This window comes from Cygnus olor, chromosome 11 (genome assembly GCF_009769625.2).
Source record: "Cygnus olor isolate bCygOlo1 chromosome 11, bCygOlo1.pri.v2, whole genome shotgun sequence".
In the NCBI taxonomy this organism is placed as follows: Eukaryota; Metazoa; Chordata; class Aves; order Anseriformes; family Anatidae; genus Cygnus; species Cygnus olor.
This window is the reverse complement of record NC_049179.1, coordinates 21,671,878-21,696,627: the sequence shown is the minus strand read 5'-3', so window position 1 is coordinate 21,696,627 and position 24,750 is coordinate 21,671,878. Positions and strand designations below refer to the sequence as shown.

Here is a 24,750-nt window from a genome sequence, read left to right as displayed (position 1 = left end):
GAAACGGCCTCCCACGCTGCCAGATCCGTGGCAGCCAGGCAGGCACGAAGGAGGCGTGAAGGGGCCTTGAAGGAGGACAAGCTCCGGGTTTCTGCAGGAGACTGATATAACTTGAGTGTTATATGCTTGTTTGCTGGAGCTGTCTCCTCATGCAGCAAATATCTAAGTGTCTAGAACACTCCATCGTATTACTGACAGAGCTGAACCACAAAAGCACGATTTTCGTGGCTCTGCTCACTGCGCGTACCCAAGAGTTACTAAAGCTTCACCGGCTGCGTTGGGAATATCCACGGGTTTTCCTGCAGACTGTCTGAGACTTCCCACAGAAGCAGAAACGGGGCTTTCTGCTTGCTCCCATCCCATTGCTGCTGGGGAGCCCAGCACTGGCGCTGGGAGCCGGGGAAGATGCCCCTCGTGCTGCTGCTGCTGCCCCTGGCGGGACGAGGTGGGGTGCTGGAGCTGCGCAGCCGGGTTTGCTCCCGGAGCAGCCATCAGCAGCTCGTGCCACCACCAGCGGGTGGTCAGTGGGGTTGTTTCCACCCAGCCCTAGCAGGGAGCAGTGCCTTGCAAGCAGCGCTGTGGGGAAAGCTGCCTGCTGAAGCCTGGCTCTGGCGGCGCACCCGAGGGTGACCTGTAGAGGTTTTACCACCGCGGGGTTGTTGGGTGCCGAGGCCTCCCCCCAGGCAGGGAAGTGTCAGACACGCCCAGCGGTCCCCCAGTACTGACAGTGTCTGTGCAGTGTGCAGGGAGTAAACGGACCGGGAAATCAGCAGTAAATACTATTAAGTACTTCTACTTATTCTGCCTGTTCTCCAAATGGGGAAAACGCCCTGGTTCAGCCCACGGTTTTGGCTATTTTCCTCTCAGTCATCCCTCTCCTGCAGGTCCTCATGGGCTCTGATACACAACGGAGCCTGTAGACTCCCGCAGATGAGGCAACTCCGTAAAATCCGATCCTGTGCCCGTGGGAGGTTTGACAGAGGCTCAGCGCTGCCAACAGCAGCTCAATGCGTCTGTGCCAGGATGGGCCGGGGGGAGGACAACGTCTGCCACGAGGCCTCCCCCTCCCTGGCCAAAACCGGGGGGGTCGCGGCTCTGCCTAGGGGCTCCCCGAGGCATGTGGGTGCTCCCTTGGTGGTGCCCAGGGGATGGACCCGTGCGGGGCTGGGTGACTGCAGCACAGCCCGGCTCCTGCTCTGCTGGCACGGCGGCTGGGGGTGCTGCAGGGCGCAGGGTGCCCGTCCGGTGTCGAGTCCTGAACTCAGACACGGGGTGAGTGGGGGTGCACCTGAGAACACCCCGTACCTGTGGGGACAGGAGGTGTCTTTAAATGTCTGCAGCTGTGATTTTCAGGGGAGGTTTCAGTGTCCTTGTGTCTGTCGTGTGGCAAATATTGCCACATGGCTGGTGAAGTACAGGATCACACAAAAATACAAAATGCATTTTAGCTGTAGTACATTCAGAGATGCTTGTAAAACACTGCGGTTTGTCTCAGAAATGCCTAAAAATAACATTCGGTTACCAAACCACTGCTGTATGTGCAGCAGCGAGCCGTGCCAGGCAGCTGGGGGAGCTCGGTAGCAGCAGGGTTTGTGCCCCCGCCGGCGTGGTGCTGGCAGTGCCAGCCCTGGCCCCCCCAGGGACACGGCCCCCCGGCTGCGGCTGCTGCTCCCCCGGGGGCTCACCGTGAATAGCGATGGTTCGCGTTATCTGATTGCAAACCAGGGATTTATTCCCTGGGCCATGGGCGATGTGAACCCTCCTGTGCGAGGAGCAGCGGCTGGTGCGTGCAGCAGCCAGGGGCTGACACTCAGCATCTCAGAGCATCTGCCGGGCAGGCGGTGCCAGTTTCCAGCACTGCGTACCTCGGGTGCCTGTGCCGGGCTGTGTAGACGCTGTGCCATCATCCCAGCGGTGCAGCGTGGCAGAGGGACGTCCACAGCTGGGTGGAGGGGGGTGAACAGAGCAGCTCCACAGCACCGGATGCCCCCCAGGCCGTGTCCCCGGGGTGCCAGTGGCCACGGGCTGCACCGACCTCCCCAAAGCACGCCAGGGAAGTAACTGCCCTGCGGGTCCCCGAGCTGATGGTCATGGCCAGGGCACTCAGTGCAGGGCGATGTGCTGCAACCCTCGGAGCACAAGAGGGGCAGGGACAATCGCAGCGGCATGGTGGCACAGCGGGCGCTGTGCTGCCTGGCCACGCTGCGGCTGGGACTGTGCTGGGGGTTCTCAGCTATCCGAAAAAGACTGTGGCTTCCCAGGTCAGCGAAAAGATCCGTGGAGACAGCAAATCCCTGCCAGAGTGCTTGAGCCAGGAGAGGAGGCAAGCAGCCCCGCGGTCTGGTTGTCGCTGCCCTCGCCGTGCCCTGCTGGGAGGCTCGGGGCGGCGCGGGGCTGAGCTGCCACCAGCACCCTGCGGAGAGCAGGGCCCGAGCAGGGCTGGTGGTCAGGGGGAGCTCTGGGCCCTGCCAGCCCCCACCCTGCAGCAATTTCTAGCGCAGAGCTGTAATTCCTGGAGCTCCTGCCAGCGCTGGGAAGGCTCCTTCAGCGCGGGAAGCTGCCGTGTCTTTTCCAGGCTCTGTAATTGTACTCGCTGCCTGCTTCATCTGCTTTGGTGCTGGCAGGGCCCCGCGGGGCTCGGTGGCTCCCTGCAAATGCAGGTCCCCAATGCAAAAACCCACACCGTGCCCCCTGTGCTCGGCCCCCCGCTCCTTTTCAGCAGGGGAAGGGCCCCAAGCGGGTCTTTACTCCGTGCAATACGGAAGGCAGCTCTTTTCTCCCCCGTATTTCAGGTGAGGAAGCTGGCATCCAAGCACTGCATAAAGAGGAGCGAGGAGCTGTGCCAGCAGCCCTCTCTGCGTGCTCTGAAAGTGAGCGAGGGATGCTGGCATAAATTACCACATTGTCATCCCTGGCGCTGAGATTCCCAGAGAATAGCTTAGCAGTTCAAAGGGCTGCTGAAATAATTTTGCACAGCAAAATAACAGTTCTTAAGCTTTCCATTTAAAAAACGTCAACAAACACATGATTTCCACAGCGGGGCTGACTCCCTGGCACCCATGGGTCACGTGCAGCCAGCCCCTTTTTGACACCCGGTGCACGTGGGTTAGTTCTAAGTGACAAATTAGCCTAATGAACTCGCAGCATCCTTGTGCGGGGAGCAGCCCCGATTTATGCATCCCTCTCCCCCTCAGCACTTCTCACAAATGTCTCTGCCGTCTGCTCGGCCGGGTGCTGGTGGTGGGTGCCGGGGGGGGGCAGGACCCGAGCCCCCGCTCTGCGGGACCAGGAGGCGGCGTGTTGGGGCGGCCGGAGGGGAGGCAGCTCACCCCAGCCCCGGGCTGCACCAACAATTTCTATTTTAGCCACTAGATGGGAGAGCACTTGGTGATGAAACCGTTCCAGCCTGGCATGCCGCGGCACCTCTTGGAGCACCTCGCGTTTCCTCCTCTACCGAGTTATTTCAGGCTCCTCGCTGCCGAGAGCCGCTCGCTCAGAGCCATGTGCACACCAAGCCTGTGCTGTGCGTGTCGCCGAGCTGTTTCCAAGACAATGATGCCACCCAAGGCACCGGCTGCATGCAGGTCCTTGGCACCGGGAACGATCTGGTGTGTGGGCAGAGGGAAGTCTGCGGATCACAGGGACGTGGGAGCAGCGGGCGTGCAGCGGGAAAGGGCAGGGACTGCTCTGCGCGCACGCTGACGCTGCTGCGGGGTGTGCTGGTGCCTTGTCCCCCGGGAGCCCTGCACGCTGCCAGGGTGACAGCGGAGTGTCCCCAAGGCACGCACAGCCCCGGGTGCTGGGCAGGCCATGAGCTGTGCTTTCCTTCGGTGTGAGAGGCTGGCGGGGGGCAGGATTTGGCCAGGGAGGCTGCAGCTCTGCTGGCTGAGCTCAAGGTACTGGCAGAAGGAAGGAGAAAGGCAGAACCTGGGAAGATGAGGAAGGGGTGTTGATGAAGGTGCAGGATGACGGCTTTCTGGGGCAGATTGCCCTCCTCTCCCCAGTCCATCAGGCAACTGGGACCACTGGGGTGCAGCTGGGGAGCCCTGCGTGGCACCAGCCCTGTGCCCAGCCCAGGGCTGTCCCCAGCTCCAGGCTCTGTGCTGCTGCCCCAGCACCTTTCTGTCCCTGTCCCAGCCCCTGTCCCCGTCCCTCGGCACACACAACGCACTAACACACGCTCCACCGCCGTACCCGAGTTCATGCCCCTCCTGTGCCCCAGGAGGGCAATGGTTTCCCAATACCTCCTGGCGTTCTTCAGCCAAGGAGTCCATGGGCATCTCTAATCCACGTCTCAGATTTGCAAACCCTTTAAATGTTCACAAATAGCGAGTGAAATTGCCAAGGTTCGTCTTGATTGCCCTCCTGGCAAAATGCTTGTTAACACAGCGCAGCACAGACAGGGCGTAAAGGGCCGTTTACGGTCACTGAACACACATTGCATTGTAAATGCTTGTAAACCAAACTGTTTGTATCCGTGATTCACACGTCCAGAAGCTATGGGTTATTCCTCACTGGAGCTCTGTTCTGGGCACTTATGGCTCTACAGCTTTGCGTGGACATTATTTGCATTTTTACATAATATTATGAGTTGCCTTGCAGGAAAGGTAGGAGGTTGATACTAGCTCCATTGTGCTTGTGGAGAACCTCTCCCCACAGCGCTTATTCTCTGGTTTCACTGGCCATTCAAAACAGATGAAGTGCCTGGTAGGTTTCCAGAAGCCTTTGCTTTTGAACCCAGTTGCTACTGAGGGATTTATAACACGGAGGAGAAGATGCTTTTCCCACGTAAATCACTTGGCAAATCTGTGTTCCTCCTATTGTTTATTTCCAGGCGTGGGGTGTGTTACAGATCGAAAGTCGATATTTCACAGCGACTGGAGGTGCCCTGTCCTGTAGCCTGTCCATCAGCCGCTGCCCGAAGGAGCGAACTGGAGGCGCAGCAGGTTACTGCAAGCACAGTGGCTAAGCAGGAGGAAAATGTATACAACGAGGAGGGGTGGCTTACAGAACTGCGGCACACGTGAAGCAGCTCTTTGGCATTTCCACAAGTATTTGCTTCCAGCCTCTTTGCGAGGAGTCTGCCCGTGCCTGCAGATCAATGCCATTGGGGAGCAATGGCTTCGTCTGCAGCCTGGGGGAGCTGCATGGAGAACCCCCACCCACCCCCCCCAGCTTCCCCAGGAGCCAGGTTTCATCTCTGCCCTGGGGCCACCTCTGTCGGGCAAGGTTAAATGCATGATGCCAGCGACGTGCACCCGCTCTGCCAAAATGAAACGCTGGATGGGGCCAATTAGCAGAGAACTGTCTGCAATAACGTGCTGATGCTGCTGTGTCGGAGAGGGCATTGCTTACCAGCCCCCAGCACTGGCACTCTGGTTGGACATAGCAGATATCTGCTGACGCTTTGAAACTCTCTTCTCTGTCCTGCCATTGCCCTGGCAATATTTTTAAGAACACAAAGGACAGAGCATTCGAGCACTGCTGGGGAATCGGATAAAAATCAAGGGCACACTTGAGAGGAGCTGTAGTTGAGGGTGCGTTTCGAATCAGGTTGCTTTGTCCTGTCCCCAGAAGCCCCAGTACACAGTCAGCTCTACCAGGGCGCCTTGGAAGTAAATGCGAAGTTACTATTCCTATCCTTCAAAGTTTTCTGCTGAGCTAAGAACAGAAAAGCCTTGCTTGCCTTTACACTACCAGCTGCTTTGCTGTGCCTCCCTGCTACCAAAGCACCGTGCCCTTGCACCCGCAGATCAGCTCCCCGAGCCCGGCCCTGCAGGAGCAGCTCAGACCTCCCCGACCTGCGCACAAGCACTTTGAAAGCCAGCGTCCCTGCTGCACGCCTGGTGCAGCTAAATCGCACTCGTACAGCTCAGGCACCCGTCCTCCAGATTGTTTAGGTACAGATCCAACTTGCTCAACAAAAGATGGGACTTTCAGGCTTGCTTATAAGATTTGGGAGCCCGAGCCAACGGACTTGACTTTGAACACAGCTTGGGCTGATTACTTTTGGAAAGCCCAGCCTGGGCAGAGTCCAACAACACGCCTGGAGTCCTCTCTAGCAAGTACAAGCTCTCTGTGCACATGCTGCAGGGAGAAGAAGAGCTCTGGGGGCACGAAGTGAGTACCCACTCCCAGCACTGAATGTGAACGTGTGCCTGGCAGTCAGCAGCTCAGAGCAGTGCTGTGTCCTGGGGACATGTTTTGACGACACAAATGTCAACACCTGCCCTGTTTCCTCAGCCACTTCTGCAGCCTGGGCTTGATGCCTCTGAGCCTGTCTGTATAGAAAAGTGCCCACATTCCTTCCAGCTCCAAATGAAGGAAGCGGATCTGTCACTGGAAGCACAGCCTCCCACTGCTGGTCTCAGTGCTCTCAGGCTCAAGCTCGTTGAGCAGCGCCCTGGTTGTGACTTGCCAGCTGCCCCTCTGGTCCCAGGAGTATTGCGTGGGGTATATGGGAGCAGCTGATGAGCACCAGCTCCCCCAGCACCCAGCAGCAGGGGGGCAGCTGGGGAGGACGTATTTTTTTCTTGTGCACATTTTGCTCCAGCATCCTCAGCCCATGAGAGGTATCTTGCACCCAAGGTGCCAGTGGGAATCTGAAATCCCACAGAAAAGGAGACAGGAGGGCTACAGGCAGGAAGCCTGACTGCCACAGGAGCTGCTGGGGCACAGGTGGAGCCGAGGTGTGCTCACAGCATGCCAGCTCCATCCCACCCCTGGTGAAGGTGCATCTGCTCGCTGCGGTCCACGCTGGCACCTGGCGAGAGGACCCCGGTGCTGGTCCTGGGGGCTCCTCCCAGGGCATCTCACCCCCCTGCCAGGTAAGGCAGCTGCCAGAGCCAGCCCTGCAGTGAGCGTGTTCACACCGAGACGTTACTGAGCAAGCGGGCAGCGAGCCCCCTGCACCCCATCCTGCCTACCCTGCTACAGCTGGGTGCATAGATTAACAAGTTATTTCCTACATTCAAGCTTGAAAGAAGGAGGAGACTGTGAGGGAACTGAATTGATTAGGAGGATGCTGGTATATAAGAGCATCTGCCATCAGCTGAGTCAATGTGAGCCCAGCTAATGCAAAAGGTGGAAGCAGGGGCTAAAACCAACAGGAGCCACCTTTTACACAGCTGATTATTTTGGCATGGAAATAAGAGAACGTGTGTTTCACTGGAGTCGGCACCCAGCAACAGGCATCGCACCTGCCCGCATAGCCACAGCAGGACGTGAAGAACAAGCAAGCCCCCGTGCTGCAGTGCTGCTGCCTCCCTGCGCAGGCAGCTCGTGCAGAGCCCTGTGCTGCGCTGCACCGGCGGCTCCGTGCTCGGCCGGCAGCTGGCACCCCCCGGCCCAGCAGCACCTCTGGTGTCACCCCACGCGCTTCACCTGCTCTGTCGCATTCTCTCCGAGAGCCCGTTACAGCGTGCTCGGAGCTGCTGGGAGCACGGCGTCCCTGCTGCTGGCTTTCCCATTCCTGAGAGCGCGGGGACTACAGCAGGACGGGTGCCCCGTTCCTGTGCTGGCTGCACGGGGCCATGGCTGCTTGGGGCATGGCGAGCGGGCCCGTGGTGCTGCTGCAGTGACTGCTGCTGCTGCACACAGTTACACTCGGGCTCAAGCCTGGGCTTTGTGAAGGATGCCCATAGGAACTGCTTTGATGTTTATTAAACACTTAAATGGAGAGAGAAGAAGCTGTTGCAATTAAAATACTTGGAAATGATGAGAAATCTTAACTCTGGAAAAACTGCTTGTCTCTCCATGGCCATCAGCAGCAGGTCTGACCCTTTGTATGCAGCACAGCTCATGGGAGAAGTGATGAATACTTCACCTCTGCTTTCCCAGAGCACAAGGGTCACACTGCAAACGCTTTAGAATTGATCGAAGCAAACGTCACACTCAAAAAATAAACCTCCTTTCATTTTAGGAAATCACAGTTTCCATATCTGCGCCAGCCTTGGAAACTATCAGCTGTTTTTTCCATTACCCTCCATATCACCTAAGGGGAGTCCGGGTTAAATTAACGTGTGGCTGGAGACACAGGGCAGCTGCCATTCCTGCTGTGGGCTCCACCACAGCCAAATGCTGCTCGTGCTTGGTGCTGGGAGCTCTGCTCTCCCCCAGCAGCCTGCTTGGGCTGGTGGGGCGTTGGGCAGGGGGCAGCGGGCAGGGGACACGCCACATCCCCAGACCCGTCCCTGGGGCCAGCCGCTCCAAGTGCGTGGGACATCTTTTCCTCTCCTGCTCCACTCTGCCTCTCGGCTCCCCTGGCGTGGGGCTTGGCTGCACGGGGACAGAGCCAAGCCCGCAGCACGTTCCCTGCTGAGCAGCGCCCGTCCCTCCGGGCCTGGGAGTGCTGACACGGAGACCTCGCTCGGCACACTGCCCCGCTGCCCGTGTGTTCAGTGGGGTATGCGCGCCCTTTCCATCCTTATGCCGTGTGGGCACTGTGGGCAGTGCTGCCTTCCCAGTTATTTGATCTAAGATTTTGCAGATTCCAGGAAGAACGTGACCGCACCATTTTGTAAGCAGCAGGTCCTGCCTGCCTGTCCCTGGCACAAAAGCAGCCCCACTGCCCGGGGCTGGGTCTCTGTGACAAGGAGCTGTGCAAGACCCCGACCCCGCAGCCAGGGCCCTCGCTGCCCTGCTCGGACCCGTGACGATCTGCAGGGAGGCAGAAGGGATGGGGGCTGCCTCAGTTCCTTCTCCGGGGCTCACCCGGATCAGTGCTCGGTTGGCAGGATGGGCCGGCCATGGGGGAACGCCTTTAGCTGCACGCTTTGACCCATTTTTATCTCAAGCAGAGAGGCTGGGTGGTGAAGCGGGATGCGGGAGCTGCGTGACCAGGCTGGAGGAGAAGGAGGAGAGAGCCCTGGCCCCCGAGGAGAGATAGATGTGCAGGTAAGTCCTGGAGCTTGATGGACTCTACCCACCCGCAATTGGGGTAATGCCGGGAGAACTCGGCCAGGAGGACAGAGCCCTGTCGGTCATCTGGAGGGGCGGCTGGGCATGGGGTGCAGAGGTGCTGAGGGTGCCCTGCTCCCAGCCACTCTGCCCCTCCCGGGCCTGACCCGGTACCCTGCGGGCACCCACACCCCGTCCCATGGCGAGCGGCTCTGGATGCCTGGAAATGGCAGCACCCTTCCCAATTCCAGCCCGTTCCCTCTTGTTGCCATAGCAGCCTGTGACCTCACTGAATTCCTTGGAGATGTGCCAACATTTTCAGAGGAAACAAAGCTAATTAACACGGTTTTCCTGATGCCCTCCCTGTCTGCTTGGTCACACGAGGCTGGGGGCGGTTCCTCTGGTGGTGAGGGCAGGCAGCTGCCCACGGGCAGGTGGGCTCACGCACCGCCCCGCAGCCACCCCAGCTCTCTGTGTGCCCATCACCGTGGTGTCTGGCCGACCCAGCGCCCATCACTGCCCCATCTGGCCAACCCATTGCTCGGGGCAGCAGGAAGCTCCCAGGATGCGGGGAGCACCAGGGTTCTCCCTGCACCGCACAGGCTCCAGCTCTCCGCAGCGCCCAGTTTTGCTGTGCTCTGCGTGGCACGCCAGGCCCACATGGAGAAGAGGGATTACGGGAAGACAAACAGAAATAAATGGAGACCTTGGGTCCTCTTCTCCCACGTGTGACCTCTGGCAGTGGCTGTGCAGGTGGCAGGTGGAGGGCTGGAAGGGGGAACGCTGTTGGCGGGTGCTGCTGCCTCGCCGTGCGGTGGGACCACCCCAGCCCCAGGGACCGCAGCGTGCAGGGGCTGGACGGACGGCAGCCTGCTGGGCCCGGAGGTGCAGGCTGGGCACGGGACCTGGCCAAAGCCACGGGTGGCGGACGGGAGCGGGGACGTCCCGCGGTCAGCAAGGAGCCCCAGGCCAGGTTTGGGGGTGCTTCCCCGGGAGGCCTGAGGTCAGAGCGCCCAGCTGAGCACCCCCCGAACCGAGCCAGTGAGCTCTGAGGTCGCGGCTGCCCCGGGGGCCCGGCTGCCCCGGGGGTCCCACCTAAGCGGTCCCGGTGCGCCGGGGCTCGGGGCAGGCCCGGGCTCCCCCCGGGCCGCGGATGCGCTCTGCGGGCGGGCTCCCCCCCGCCTGGGGGTCCCGCTCCGCCGGGGGGCCCTTTACCCACGGCTCCCTCCCGGCGCCCCGCGGAGCCGCTCCCGGGCCCGGCCGCGCCGTTGCCCGCCGGGGCGGCCCCGGGGGAGCGGCGGGCGGGGGGCTGCCGGCCCCGCTCCCCGCGGCGGGGAGGGGAGAGGAGGGGAGAGGAGGGGAGGGCGGCTCGGGGGAGCGCGGCGCGGCCGCCCCCGCGGCTGGCGGCGGGGCAGGGCCATCCCCGGCGCGGGGCGTCCCGGTGCCGCCGTCCGCGGCGGCGGCGCTGGCACCGGCGGGGCGGCATCACGTGACGCGCCGCCCGCGGGGGGACGCGGCTCCGGGACGCGGCGCTCCCCCGGCACAGCCGCCGCGGGCGCCGCGGGAGGCGAGCGCTGCGCGGGCACGGCCCGGCACCGTACGGCTCGGCACGGCTCGGCACGGCTCGGCTCGGCCCGGCATGAGCCGGCGCGGCGGCCGGCGGCTCTCCGGGGGCAGCGGGCGCCGCTGATGCGGGCGCGGGGGCTGCGGCTGCTCGGCAGGTACCCGCCCGCCCGCTGCCCGGCGGGGACCATGTGAGGAGCCGGCGGCGCCGCCACGATGCAGAAGGGGATGCGGCTCAATGACGGGCACGTCACCTACCTGGGGCTGCTGGCGAAGAAGGACGGCGCCAGGAAGGGCTATCTGAGCAAGCGGAGCTCCGACAACACAAAATGGCACACCAAGTGGTTCGCGCTGCTGCAGAACATGCTCTTCTACTTCGAGACCGACTCCAGCTCCCGGCCCTCGGGGCTCTACCTGCTCGAGGGCTGCGTCTGCGACCGGGCGCCCTCCCCCAAGCCCTCCCTCTCGGCCAAGGACTCCCTGGAGAAGCAGGTGGGTGCCCGGGGCCCGGCCGCTGCCGGCGGGGGATGCCCGGCGGCCCCGCACCGACCCCGGCACCGCGGGGCCCGGCTCCGGCCCCCCCCCCGGGCCCCGCCGACGGGCACCGCGCCCCCGGCAGCGCCTTGCCCCGGAGCGGAGCCGCCGCCGCCCGGGACGTGCCCACGCGTGACCGCGGCCGGGGATGGAGTGGGGGTGTCGGGGGGGTGAGTGCGGGGGGTGCTGCCCCGAGCGGGCGCTGCCGGGCCCGGGCCGCGTTGGCGGCGCGTCCCGGGGCAGCGGGTGCGAGTTCGTCGGGGGGTGCCGGGTCCTGCCCGGAGCCCCCCTGCCCGCCCCGTCACGGCTAATTAGCTGCCGTTAATTGGCGGCGGGGCTGCGGCGCGATGCGCCCCCCGGCGGCCGCGGCCCGCGCTTTGCGCAGCGAGGCTCCACGCGTGTCCGCGGCGCGGAGCCGCCTCGCCTCCGCGCTGCCGCTGGCACCTGGCCCCGGCGGAGCCCCGGGTCCCCGCGGGGCCGCTCCGTCCTCGCCAGGGGTCGGCCGTTCGGCTGCAAAATTTGCCAGCCCGGTGCAACCCAGGGTGTGCGAGCGCACCCACGGGCGTGGGGCTTCCTCTGCCACGGCCGGCCGCGGGTGCGGGCTCGGCCCCGGCGCTTGTGAAGGTCCCGGCGAGGAATCCGCAGCCCGGCACCGCTCGGAGCGTGCGGCTCGGAAATGGGAGCGCAGCGCTCAGCACGGGGGCGGCGCGGGGCCCCACTTTCACGGGGATTTCAGCCCGTGCCTGCTCCTTGCCCACGCCACGCTGTGCCTCTGCCACGAGCCTGCCAGCGAGCGCAGCACAGCCGCCTCCCGGGGACACGGCAGAAGCTGGAGGCTCCACATGCCACACGCAGGGCTGTTACTTGTCTGCAGTGCTCATCGCCAGATGCTGATGTCTGCAGGTGGAAATGGCACTGAGGGAGCACAGCCGCTGCCAGGCCCCACAAGGATCGGGGTCCCCTGGGCTCCCCGGCAGCCCGCAGGGCAGGCTGCTCCCCCCCGGGTCAGTGGGGTGGCCGCTAGCAGCACTGCGGGATGTGCCGGAGACCTCTGGCTCGGTTGTCTGGGGCCATTTGCTGGAGTTTGGTCCATCCAAGCACTCGGGCAGTACAGGGCTTTGTGTCAGGTGGGCAGGGGGTTTCTAACCCAGGGACGCAAATCCCCATCCATCGCTGCCACTGCTTCCAAAATTACCTCCAGTCTCGTGGAGGTGGACAGGAGCTGGCTCGCTGTGGATGAATTCAGCCCTCAAACACGGTGTGTTGCACCAAGCCAAGTGCCCCCGTTGGAGGGCGCAGAGAAGCCCCTCAGCAGGAGCAGTGCTGGTTCCTTTCCCGGCGTGCAAAGCCCAGGCTGCGTGCTCACAGGAGGCACCGCACATCTTGAGTCCAGCTCTGCAGGTCTTGCATAATTTTGGCTAAGCAGGCTCACGGTGAAACGGTGGTGAGCATGCCTGCAGGGGACGGACCGTGCAGCGACCCGGCTGGGCCAAGGGACAGGCTAGAAGGAAATAAGCCACCTAATCGCCTCTGGCTGATCACAGCGTGCTCAGCACTCCAGAAGCCCTGCCACGGCAGCGAGGCAGTGCAGCACCACCAGGCCCTGGCACGTCTTGGCACTCCCAGCAGGATCACTGGAATATCTCACTGCTGTGATTGAAATACCATTGTGTTGTTTTTTTTCTCACAGTCCTGGCTCTTGCATTCCAGTGGCCTCCTTCGTGGTACGTGGTCTGCTTCCAGCAGCAGCGAGGGGTGTGTGTCTGCAGGGGGGTCACGCTGCTGTCCTGTTTTGTCAGCTGTGCCCCTGTGGCAGCTTAATAGATGCTGTTGCTCGTCCCTCGTTTGGCTTAAATCAGGCTTGCTAGCCAGGTTTTGACTCTTTGTACAGGAGGGATTTTCTGTCAGGTAAACACTAAGGGGAGGCTGTCACCATCCCTTTCAATTTCAGAACGCACCTGGAAGATTTACCTCCGGTGTAAACGAGGGGCTGCTATCAGACAGTGCAGTGAGCTCCTGCCACACAAAATACTTGCAAGGCCACCGGGCTAGCCAGGGCTAGCACCTGGCTCGTGATTTTGTATAATTCGTTGGGACAATTTTAAATGAAAGTGCTCAAACGCTTGAATACCCACTGCTTTGCAAACCGATTAATTTCATACCAGATGAGATAAGCAGCAGAATATTCATGGTGCAGGTCTGCAACCTGGGCTCTGCAGGACGGTGAAGGCAAGCAAACGGCAAGCAAAGCCGGCAGGTTTCTGAGAGGAAGGTGTCAGTTCTGCAGAACAGATGTGATGTTTTCCTCCAGCTCACCTGGTACTGAGCCTTGTTCAGCATTGGTGTCTCTCTGGAAGGAAGGTGCTAAAGAAATTTCTAGCATTGCCCATGATCACCATTAATTGTTTTCTGAGGGAATTTATCCATCCAGGCAGCTGTGGGTCAGGCCAGGAGGACAGGGTTCCCTTCACAGAGGAGGTTCACATTTAGAATCCTTCTTAACTGGGGTAAAACCTGGAAGGTTTCAGATTCTCCACAAAAGAGAAATTTTAAAAAGTTGGTCTTCCAAAACCCTCTCTGTTTTAATGTTCATATATCTTGCTTTGGTGTGGATGTTTTTTTTCTGTGAATGCAGTGTATTTTTAGCATGCAGTACACAGGAGAATAAAGGAGCAAAGTTATTTGAAAAACTGAGGCACTGAACAGGGATTTGGGCACCTCTGGAAACTCCTCTCTCTTAGCCCTGTGTTTCTGCAGATGAAATTTTCTTCAAATCACTTTGCTTTTGCGAAATATTTCGTGTCTGGGTGGGGCACCAGCCTCTGGCCCCGGGGAGGGCCTGCTCTGCCGCCGGGAGCTGCTGGGGGGGATTTGGGGTGCAGTTCTGACAGGGCAATGGGCAGGTGCCCGGCCCTGCGGGGTGACCCCCCCCTTGTGCCTGGGCTGGGCGCTCCCCTGGGACCTGCTGTCCCCGTCCCCGCAGCCAGCGAGGATGTTGGCGTTGTTACATCGCGGCTGTGGGAGGCGCGGGGGGCAGAGGAAGAGGGAGGGGGGCACACATGGAAATGCCCCCGGGAGCTCAGCAGGAGGAGCGGAGCGGGAAGGTGGGCTTGGGGCCGGAGTGTGCCTGCCCTCAGGGCTGTGCCGGCGCCCCGAGGCCCCGCGAGGTCCCTCCCCACACGGAGCAGAGCTGCAGGCACCACGGCCGGGCTCCCCCATCTCTTCAGGTTCGAGGCGGGTTTGCAGGCCTGCACCCGGTGCCATGAGTTGTTCTCCACCGGCAGCCCTCTGTGGCTCAGACGAGAGCCAAGATGATGCTGAGTCAAGTGGCAGCGCTGTGCGAAAACCCTTGACTTGAAACTCGGGAGCACTCTGAAGCGAGGAGGCTTTTTTCCCACAAAGACGAGGCTGCTCTTGTGAGCACACAGCGTATAACTCTGGATTTTCTTCCCCCATCTCTTAAGCTTTTGCCAGTGATAGGCATAAAATTTATTGTCTGTGCTGTCGTGGAGGCAGTGGAGACCGGAGGAAGCATTTTGTGAGGAGATGCGAGGCTGGAGGGGAGCTGGCCAGCTGCTGGCGTGTGTGGCTGTGGCTGCCCAGTGGGGCCGTGAGGGCCGGTGGCAGCAGCTCCCTCCAGCCCCTCGGGGCAGGTTTCTGCTCCCGTCCATCCCACCCTGCTCGTTTATTTCCCTGCACAGCTGAGGAGGGTGTGAGGAAGCCGCGTCTCTCCGCAGCACCAGCAGCGCAAGGAGTCAGTGCCAAGCAGAGATACCGTGGGCACCAGGGCACCCCGTCTGATGGCACCGTCCCTGCACCATGGGGCTGGAGGGGAGGGGTGCTGGGGCAGCTCCAACCCCCTGAGCTGCCCTCCCATGGGTGCTGTCCTCTCATGCTCCTTATCCCCGCCTGCCCTCGCCCCATGTCCCCCTGCAGGGTCCCAGCCGGTGCCCACGGAGCGCACGCTGCCCTCACTGGGACGAGCGGCCCTGGCCAGGCTGGGAGCCATGGCCAAGCCCTCGATCCTGCCTCTGATGGATGGGGAGCCCAGGCAGAGCTCACATGTACAGAGCCCACAGAAAGGGGCAATAATGGATGAACTGGAGAAAAGGTGCAAGTATAGCTGCTGGGAATGGACAAGCGCCCATGTCGGGCACCTTTGCCACGTCCCAGCTGGCGGGGACCACCCGGGACACGGGCAGTGCTCTGGGTGGGAGTGGGAGCAGCGGCAGGGGAGCCGCAAGCTGCTTTGAACGTGGTCCCAAAATGAGCAGCAGGAAAGGGAGAGCAGCGCTGGGCCTGTGGGCAGGGGACACGGCTCCTTCCCGCGGAGCAGCTCCCCGCTGGGACCAGCAGCTTGTGCAGGGACGTGTCCTGGGCACGGCTCCGCTCCGGGGGCAGGCGTGGGGTGAGGACGCTAACGCAGGGCGGCTGCCAGCCGCAGCAAAACAAAACCAGTGGGTGCCGGGCCATGCGGCAGGGCTGCGTGGAGACAGCACTCAGCGAGCCGCATGGAGATGCTGTCATTGGCCCTGAATCCAGCAGCAGCTGAGTTTCTGTACCAAACACGCTTTGCACAGGGAGGTACTGCACTTGCCGTGTTCTAGAAAAGTCTGATTTTTCTTGGGGGTATCTGTCTGAGCCTGCTGCTGTCTGATTGCAGTCTTTCTGATTATTCACATTATGCTTATTCAAAGGACAGGACAATATAATGTGATCTGTGTGACTGATCGCGATGAAGCGATGTAGCTGTGAGTGAGCGCAGGACACCTTGCCTCTGCGGTAACTGGCTTTGTCATATGATAAAAAGCCATTCCCCAAATTTCTCATATAAATCCAAATAAGGAATTTTGGGGACAACGTGGCCTTCTTACAGATGTTCTGCGAACAAAGGAGCTAAAGTCATTGAATAAATTATCCCCCCAGCAGTAAGCATAACATGAGCCAGTCGGAAGGATAAAGCTCGCTGCGAGCTGGCAGCCGGGGCTGCGCTGCCGGTGCTGCCGGTGCTGCCGGTGCTGGCTCTGCCCGGCTGAAGCCTGGACCATGCCGGCAGCGGGGTCCCATGAGCGCCAGTGGTGCCTGTGGCCAGGCTGAGCAGGGTGCACACATTAAACAGTCATCTGCTGGTGGTGTTCGGGGCTGTGCTCGTCTACACATTTACAAATGTTTTTTTTAAAGTCTCAGATCCACCTAAATCCACAGCTCGCACATCATCAAAAGAGTAAATGACGTGCTGTGTCACGGCTTCCTTTAGTGTGGGTATTCCAAGCTCGTGTTTTTTGGTGGTGTTCCAGGTATGTTTGGTTACTGTGTGGTCAGTAGTAAGTCCCCAGCTGTCCCAGCCACGGAGGGGTGCAGGCACTAAATGCCTCCCCAGGGTTTGGCAGATCCAGTCCTGAAATTTCAGCACTGGCGGCCCAGATCCCTGCTGCCCCGGGAGCTGTCAGGTTGCTGGGTTGTTGAAAAAAGTGGTTTGGTGCATCAAAACCCTCAGCTGAAGTCATAAAACACTCATTGGGATATTTTCATCACCAAAGACTGGAAGTCAGTAGTACACTCTGGTTTCCGATAAAGGAAAAAGGCCGAGAGCATTTTCACATCTGAAACAAAACCAAAAGATCTGAAAAGCAAAACACTATTCAAAACTTAAAAGGATTTTTTTCCAGTGTGATTTTTTGGGGGGGGGAAATGTACGGAACGCTTCAGAACAGGAGACCTCCTGGCCCACAGACCGCTGCTTGGCTTCTCCCGTCAGCTTCATTCACTTTGGCTCATTCGGTCTCTGCCTATTGTCCGGCTGGATTTTATAAACTTGGAGTTAAAACAGTTTTCTAGAACCATGCGCTTTTAGCCAGGCTTTCTGCAATGAGATGAACGTGGCAGTAACTCAGCCTCCATACCCGAGGCAACCTAAGCGTATTTACATGAAATCTGAAGTTATGAACATAAATTACGGTTTGTGAACTGTACAGCTGAACTAGTCACCAGTCTGCAGATGGTCCTGATGGCTTTTGTGTTCTAAGCCTGATGCCAGTCCTTCCCTGTTTTTTACATGTTCTTGTCCAAGAGATCTGTGAAATCTGCCAGAGGGGCAGGGGAAAGGAGGAAGAAACCTTCCCCAGCACGGTCCCTCGGCTCAGCAGCTGGAGGTGCGTGTTCTCAGCTGCACAGACACAGTGTACAGATTTCCCACAAACGTGGGCACGGAGGCGTTGCAGCGACGGCGATGCTCATACATGGAGCTGGGCAGAGGTTTGCATCTCTGCTGCACCCCGGGTCAGGAGTTTCTGGTGCCGCTGTGCCCTTCGTGCCCCACTCCAAGGCCGAGGTGACGGCTGCGCTCCCTGGCTGCGTGCCGGGGCTGCTGGGGGTGCCCTGGCCGGGCAGAGCGGCCCTGCCGCTGCTCCTCAGGGCGAAGACACGCACGTGGTGCTCCCGTCCTGCCCGGTCCTGCCAGGAGGTCGGCACCCGCCACATCAGAAAGCAAGGCAGCAGGAGCAGCCAGGTGTGAGGACTGAATGGAAAAAACAGAGCTGATAATCAGTGTGCCAGAGAGCAAAAAACAGATTGCCGTTTTTAACAGGTGTTTCTGGACAAGAGGGAATGGCTGGGGTGGGACCACGTGGGGGAAAGCACCAGGTGAGGGGGCTTTCCCCCTCCTGAGAGCGCGGCTTCAGAGCCTGCCCGAAGTGCCTGTGTGTGAGCCCCTTACAGCACGTCCTGCGGCAGAGGAGAGAAGCTGCTGCCTCTGGTTTTTGTGCTGGCTGTCCGTAAGCCAGCGAGCGGCCCGGTCACCCCTCTCCGTCTGAGTCACGGGTCCCGTCTCCCCAGCGCCCACGGTATGTAGGTCAGTGAAGCTAAAAGCTGCTGTTGCTGGCTGTGGATTTTTAGACTCATCCATCCAAAGCGGGACGTTTCTCCTCCCTTGCCCTTTATGTCAGCTGCAATAACCATCAGCGGCATGAGCAGGCGTCCGCATACCTGCGTGCCACGGGCGACGAGAGGATGCATGTGTCCCCGTGCAGGGGGCAGCACCCCGCTGTGGGACGTGGGGCAGCGCCTGCCACCGGTGGGGAGCCCCGCGGGACGGCCAGGCTGGGCAGAGCCGCTCCACACGGCAAATTGCCGGCACCCGCTGGGAGCTGGGAGGTGGTGCTGGGCACACAGAGGTGCTGCCTCAAGTCGTGGCTGGTAATTAAACCTGCCCCCGCGCCTGAGGCATCGGAGGGGCTCAGGGGTCCTGAGATCCACTCCCAGAGGCACCAGGGCTCAGTGCCCCAGCTCCTGCCTGCACCCCGGCATCTCGCTGGGCTCCTCGGCAGAGCTGGGCGAGCGGCCCCAGCCAAACCCGCCTGCACGAGCAGTGCCCGGCTGAGCCAGCAGCAGCACCCAGAGAAGTTTGGCCAGCTGTTGCCAAAAGAGCCCGGCTCCAAGTTCTACAAAAGTCTGGAATGGTTCAATCTCCTATTTTTGAAACAATGCATCATTTTAAACCTTTGATTTTTTTTTAAATATGTTTACTTAGTAAAAGGTAAGAAACAAAACCATTGAGGAGTGTGGTTGGGCCAACGGCAGTGCTTCTGCTTATGGCAGGGCTGACCCTGCTGTTCCCTTCTCCTTTCTTTGTTCTGAACACTGGAAACCGGGCTGTTTTGTACCCACTACCTGCAGTGCCGGTGCTGTCCCCAGGTCCCACGGTGAGGCCGCAGCCCCTTGATCAGCCTGCCCTGGGGCACTCGGGGGGAGGTGACAACCACGTCCTGGCCATCCTCGCACAACACGAGCATGGAGGCGTCGCTGCGGTCTGCACGGGAACCCCAGGTGCAGTGGCACACGCGCTCGCTGCGATCATCTCGGGGCCTTTTACTGAGGAGGTGGAGGATGGAGGAGCCCGAGCATCCCAGCCACGGGGGTGGGAACAGGACACAGGCGTGGGAAGAGGCAAAGCGGTGGCCCTCGAGTGCTGCCGGGGTTGGGCTCCAGACTGCCCGGGCTTACGCTGAGCCCCACGGAGAGCTGGATTGGGCTCGGGGCAGGCACGGCCCTGGAGAGCCCCACACATTGCTCCACATCTGCCTCCCTTGAAGACCACCACGTCTCAGCACCCTCCGGTCAGCAGGGACCTGGGCTTTGGGGTGTGCAGGGCCCTGGCCGCGTGGCACAGCCGCAGGACCAGGGGTCTCCTCCCTCCCGTCTCTCCCCCAAATGCTCCAGCCCCTCAGGGAGGGTCTCAGCAGTCGGACCTCATACACCGGTTCCCTGTTAATGGCCCCCCAGCGCAGCCCCTACGAGCAGTGTGTGCACACCCAGGCCTTGCCTCTACGGCACACTGCTTGGCAGAGGGGCAGAGCCGCCGGCTGCGCTAACAGCGCCAGCCCGGGGACATCAGACATGAGGGAGGACATTTCTGTGGAGCTAGTCCCTGCACATTAATCACTCGGGTAGTCTCCTTCATTAATTCAAAGTCGTTTGTTGAGATCCTGGAAGCAGAAATAGCTCCCAAGCAGCATTTTGCTATTGTACTCTTGTCTCAGTAAAAATAGCCACGCTGGCGCTGGGGACCTTGCCGAAGTGGCAGAGGGAGTGGACTTTTGGAGAGGGGCTCACGGTGCCGGGGCTGCAGCAGGTGCTGGCCAGGTCCCTCTGGGTTGGGTCCCTGCTCTGTGCCACCGCGGGGCCAAGGGGACACCTCTGATGGCGGGGGGCAAGCGGGGTCCCACAGGTCCCCGCAGGAGGAGGGGTTGTGCAGTGGAGATGTGGTCCTGGCTGCGTCCCGCCTGCCGTTCCCACGCTCAGCACCCAGCAGTGACGCTCAGCATCCAGGTGCTGGGTTTTGCCAGGCTGCTGGAGCTGAGATTTTTTCATGCTGGTGTCTGCCTCGGGCTGCATTATCTTGATATGTTTGAGTTAAGTGTTTCAGAGGCTGAGGCTAAAGCAGAGTGCCTTGTTTGCCTGTGTTGAGAAATGCTTGCAGCTGCCTCGCTGTGACGCCTGGGCGGCTCGAGGCTCTGAAAGAAGGGTCCAGCTCCCGCAGAGCCCTGCCAGGGATGTGGTTCTGAGCCCGGCTCAGGCTGCAGGGAGCCTGCCCCATCCCCAGGGCTGCACAGCGGGCTGGGCTCGGCGGGCAGAGAGGGGCAGCCACGAGGGTCCCTGGGCAGCACCCACTGAGGGGGCTCTGCACGTCGGGGCTTTCGGTGCCTGCAGAGGGCAGGTGATGGCCGCAGGGCTGCCTCTGTCCCGCTGCGGGCACAGGGCTGGTGGCGTTCCCTGCTCTTTCTTTCAACGTTTTGCTTTGTGACCTGAAATGCTCCCGTGTCGCCCTGCAGGCAGACTTGCTGCCCCCCCCCCCAAGGGATAAAACCTCTGCAGTGCTGGGGGGGGACGTGCATCCTGCAGCTGGCACCCAGAACCTGCAGGTTGCAGAAGGCACCGCAGGGACGGGGGGAGGCTGCAAAATGCCCCATAATGAGGGACTTAAGGAGCTGCATATGTCTCGTTTCTCAGAAAGCAGAGTGAGTGGTGGTTTGATTAAAGGTGATTTGATTTGTAAGTACCTCTGCAGCTGTGAGCTAATGAGGTCTTCAAATGAGCAGGAAAGGGAGTGAGAAGCAGCAAATGTGAGCTGCAGTGGTGTGGGGATGGTCTGTCTGCCTGCACAGACCTTGCGGGGAGCTGGGCTGGGAGGACTGGCTGCAGGCAGGGGGACAGGGCAGCGGGCAGGGGATGGTGCTGTGGGGAGGGCACGGTGCTGCTCCGGTGCCCTCCCAGCTCCTGTCCTGTGCCCCAGCCCTGGCTCGGGCTCCAGGCGCCGCTGGAGATGTTCCCGGGCTGTCGAGTGTGATGTGTCGCTGTGATAACAGAGAAGGCTCATAATTCAGGAGGAGATAACAGGTGGTGGGAGTTTTATTATTCAAATATAAAATAACTTCCTCCTTCCGAGCACGCTGCACTTCCTGGGTATTGTATGGGAATAATGGAGTGACAGCGTGAGCTGCGCCGTGCTCGCGGCTCCCAGGACCCGGCTCTGGAGCGCACGAGGGATGGCTGGGGGGCAGCAGCCCCTCGGTGTGCGGGGGGCTCGGTGCTGCTTGCTGCGCACACCGCTGCCTTTTGGGGCCGTTTGTGTTGTGAGCCTTGCCCGGCACCAGCCTTACGTCCTGCTGCAGTGGGGGCTCCGGGGATGTGGGGGCTGAGCTGGGTTTGCCCCCACTGCGTGTCCTCACGGGCAGACAGCGGGGCCAGGAGTGCTGTGGCCGTGCCCTTGGGGGGCTGGAGACGCTCCTGGGACTCATGCTCCAGGGGAGGGTTTCTGGGCTCATGAATTGGACAAGCTGTTCAGTCCTGTTTGCAGGGGAAGGGGCTGTAAGAGAGCTGGGCGTGCCCCAGAGAGGCCCAACGACCTGCACAGCTCGAGAAACCAACAGCTTTAGGAGAATTTGGGCTTCTTGGACAGAAGTGCAGGAGCTCGTGCTCGCTGCCTGCCATCCTCAGAGCCGCGGCTGCAAGTCAGCCCTATTTTTGTTGGGTGTTGTTTTTTCCCAGATACCCGTTGATTCAGGACCCTCGTTAAACTTAACGGCTTAGAAGCTCGTGTCAGGAGGAGCTGCTCCCAGGGGGTTTCGCCTTGGTCCAGCCACCGTTGGTAGTATCTGGCGCTGCCGTGTGTTACCTGTTTCCTAGGAGACAGCAGAAAGCACACGAACGGCACAAACCCTGAGCCAGCGCGGGCTGCCACCGCCAGCACAATTAACACAAATACTGTAAATGTCAAGGGAGGCTAAATATAGCTGCTGTGCCGAGTCCTGCTACGGTGCCGGCCGCGAGAGCCGCCCAGCGCTGCCACATGTGGGGCCGCGGCTTCGTCCTGGCGCGAGGGGATGCGGCGGGTCTGGCAGCGAGTCCTGCTCGGCCCCTTCCCTGTGGCGAGGCTCTCCCCAAGGCCTGCGGCCTCCCAGCCGCGGCTCTTCTACGCGGTTGAAAACAGTGTTCGCCCAGCAGGGCGTCACCTCCCAGCATTTCGTGTCTCCGTCAGTGCCCGCGGTGGGGCTCAGCCGCCCGGCCGGCAGCATCTTTCCACCCCCATGGCCCCACGTCCCGGTGTGCCCCCGAGGCAGGACTTCCAAGGGCTTTATTTAAAACCAAGCAGTGTGCGGTTGACCATAAGGGGCCTTCCTGACGGCCCTGTGAGCGAGCAGTGACTCCCCCCGTTTGCCCACGCAGCATTACTTTACCGTGAACTTCACCCACGAGAACCAGAAGACCCTGGAGCTGCGGACCGAGGACGCCAAGGACTGCGACGAGTGGGTGGCGGCGATCGCTCACGCCAGGTGAGGGCTGTGGGCCCCGCGTGTCGCCCTGCGCTGAGAGAGGTTTGGCCATGATTTTTGTTTTGTTTTATTGCCCTGCCGTTACCTTAAAATTTGCATTATCTTTACTGTCTGAAACCCTCCCGCGGAACCCAAATCCTCTCCTCCTTGACCAGTCCCAAACCGAAGTGTCCCATACGTGGGGCTGGTGGCAGTGAGCGATGGAAGCGCCGCGGCAGCAAACCTCGGCTGTGCCATCCTACCTGTGTGTCCCCCTGAGTGTGTGGCAAACCCCCACTGCCAGGAGGGCAGGATGTGGCCCCAGCTAGCCTGAGTGGCTCTTGGCGGGGTCCCTGGGGAGGCACGGGGGCCGTGGCAGGGAGCTGGGAGCCAGGAGCCGTGCTAACGGCCACGTCTGTCTGCAGCTACAGGAACCTGGCCACGGAGCACGAGGCTTTGATGCAGAAGTACCTCCATTTACTTCAGATCGTGGAAACTGAGAAAACTGTTGCCAAGCAACTTCGACAACAGATTGAAGATGGGGAAATCGAGATCGAGCGCCTGAAGGCAGAGGTATGGAGCCTGGCTTCGCTGCGCCGGGTGCCACAGCTCCGGGGGCTCAGGGCAGCCGTGTGGGCACAGCGGCGGTGGCACCTGCGCCAGCTCAGACTGTGGGCCTGCGCGCACCTCGGTCATGTTTTTACACTTGTTTTAGTGATCCCCAGCCTGATACTCATGCAGAGAGGGGTGAGGGTATCACGGGCATGGAGCTGTTTCCAGAATTTGGGGTTCCTGTTACATGAGTGGCTGTGACTGCCGGGGCAGGGGAACATTTGCTCCATCAGAGAGGGCTGGGGAAGGGGCCGGCGAGTCCTGGTGTTAGGTATTGGGGAGAGATGGGGACTCCTTGCCATAACATTGTGCCTTCTGTAATTTTCATCGTACACACTGTGGTTGGACACGTCTGTGCAGGCTGTGCCTGGTGTTATCGGGCACTGCAGAGCTGCAGGAGTAACAGGAACGGGAACGGGGAGGCTGGATCGCCTTGGGGAGAGATGCTGCCTTTGCCAGCTGCAAGCTGCAGCCGTTCTGGTAACCTAAATACATCAGGGATTTAACATAAACCACGCTGTAAACAAAACAGTTCACTCGGAAGGGGTTCTCTTTCCAACGGGAGCTGCTCACGAGGCCTGCTGCCCGGACCTCTCCTGGTGGCTGGCACGCAGCAGCTCAGCTGTGGGCAGGCTGAGTGGCACGGGCGAGGGCAGGCAAAGCTCCGAGACACCGCCGTGACTCAGCAGCCAGCTCCAAGGGCCGAGCACGTCCCCCACCACCCAGAGCCACCCGCCTGCCCCCCAGCAGGGCTGCAGCCCCCGGCATCCCCTCGCTGCACAGGGGTGCTGCGGCTGCTGCCTGGAGCTGTCGGCTCCTCGCCCCTGGGGCTGCCCCGGGAGCAGCCGCGGCACCGCTGAGCTTGTGCGCTCCGGCGCAGCAGGATCGGTGCCCAAGCTCTCCACCTGCTCGGTGCTTAAGTACATGACGTCCCTGTCCCCCTCTGGGTCCACCCTGGGCCAAATTCCCAACATGTCTCCCCCCAGGATTAAGGCTTTGCTGCTGCCATTGGTGTTTTTGCTCGGGGAGATGCGGGTGTCGCAGCGCCCAGCCCCAGCCTGGGGCTGTGGGTTAAAACCACGGGGCAGGGGCTGGAGGGAGCCGCAGCTCCCCAGCGCTTCCCCAGCATGGGTACGTGGGCTTTTACCTTGTGCTGTTTTTTTTTCACTCATCTGCAGGCTTTGAAGTAGAGATCAAATAATCAGCTTCTACTTTAATGTGCAAATTTTGCTTACTCAATTAAACAACAACAACAACAACAAAAAAGCACAAAACCCTGCAACCCCCAGTCCTTTTCCCATGCTGTGTGTGTTCATCAGCCAAACAGTTTAAACTTCACTTCCAGCCCTGGGAAGAATTATTTCCAGCCATTAATCGATAGGGAATCCAAACTAACCCCACTTAGTTTTTTAATAAGCTGTGTTTGATCAGCCCTAATCATGTGTCAGCGGCCAGCCAGGGTGCGGAGCAGGGGATGACACCGGCAGACGCTGAGATTTGAGGTGCAGGCGCTGTTTGGAGACTTGCGGCTCCGTGTGAGAGCAGAGGAGAGAGGAGTCGCTGGAGGCCTCGCAGCCACCTCTTCCCAAAAGCAGTTCTAGGGATGGGAACAGGGGAAGCCTACAGTGATGCCCATGGCCGCACGGGGCCCTGAAGGGCGGGGGGGGTTCCCCTGCTCATGGCTCGATCCGGAGCATCCACCAGCGCTGGGCTCTTCTGCAGAACTGACACTGAAGGGTGGCTGCTGAGCTTCGTTCACAGGCAGTGATCAGAGGGACACGAAGCGTTTTCTACCTAATGATCGCATGAAAAATGTAGTATTTTGTTAAAGTTT

The 24,750-nt window shown here is 60.6% G+C and overlaps 1 protein-coding gene across 6 annotated transcripts in view; it reads left to right on the top strand.

The window, feature by feature from the left end:
* The first annotated feature begins 5,279 nt into the window (after positions 1–5,279).
* RASGRF1 (Ras protein specific guanine nucleotide releasing factor 1) overlaps positions 5,280–24,750 on the top strand; it is a 38,887-nt gene continuing 19,416 nt past the window's right edge. The window contains exons 1-3 of one of the 6 annotated variants that reach the window (XM_040570160.1): positions 5,280–8,895; positions 22,219–22,325; positions 22,730–22,877. In XM_040570160.1, the coding sequence (XP_040426094.1) occupies positions 8,821–8,895; positions 22,219–22,325; positions 22,730–22,877 (330 nt within the window). In that variant the 5' untranslated portion in view covers positions 5,280–8,820. Of the gene's footprint in view, positions 8,896–10,516; positions 10,954–20,438; positions 20,511–20,626; positions 20,890–21,688; positions 21,759–22,218; positions 22,326–22,729; positions 22,878–24,750 lie in introns of those variants that run through there. The other 5 variants (XM_040570159.1, XM_040570158.1, XM_040570161.1 and 2 more) reach the window with 5 other exon arrangements.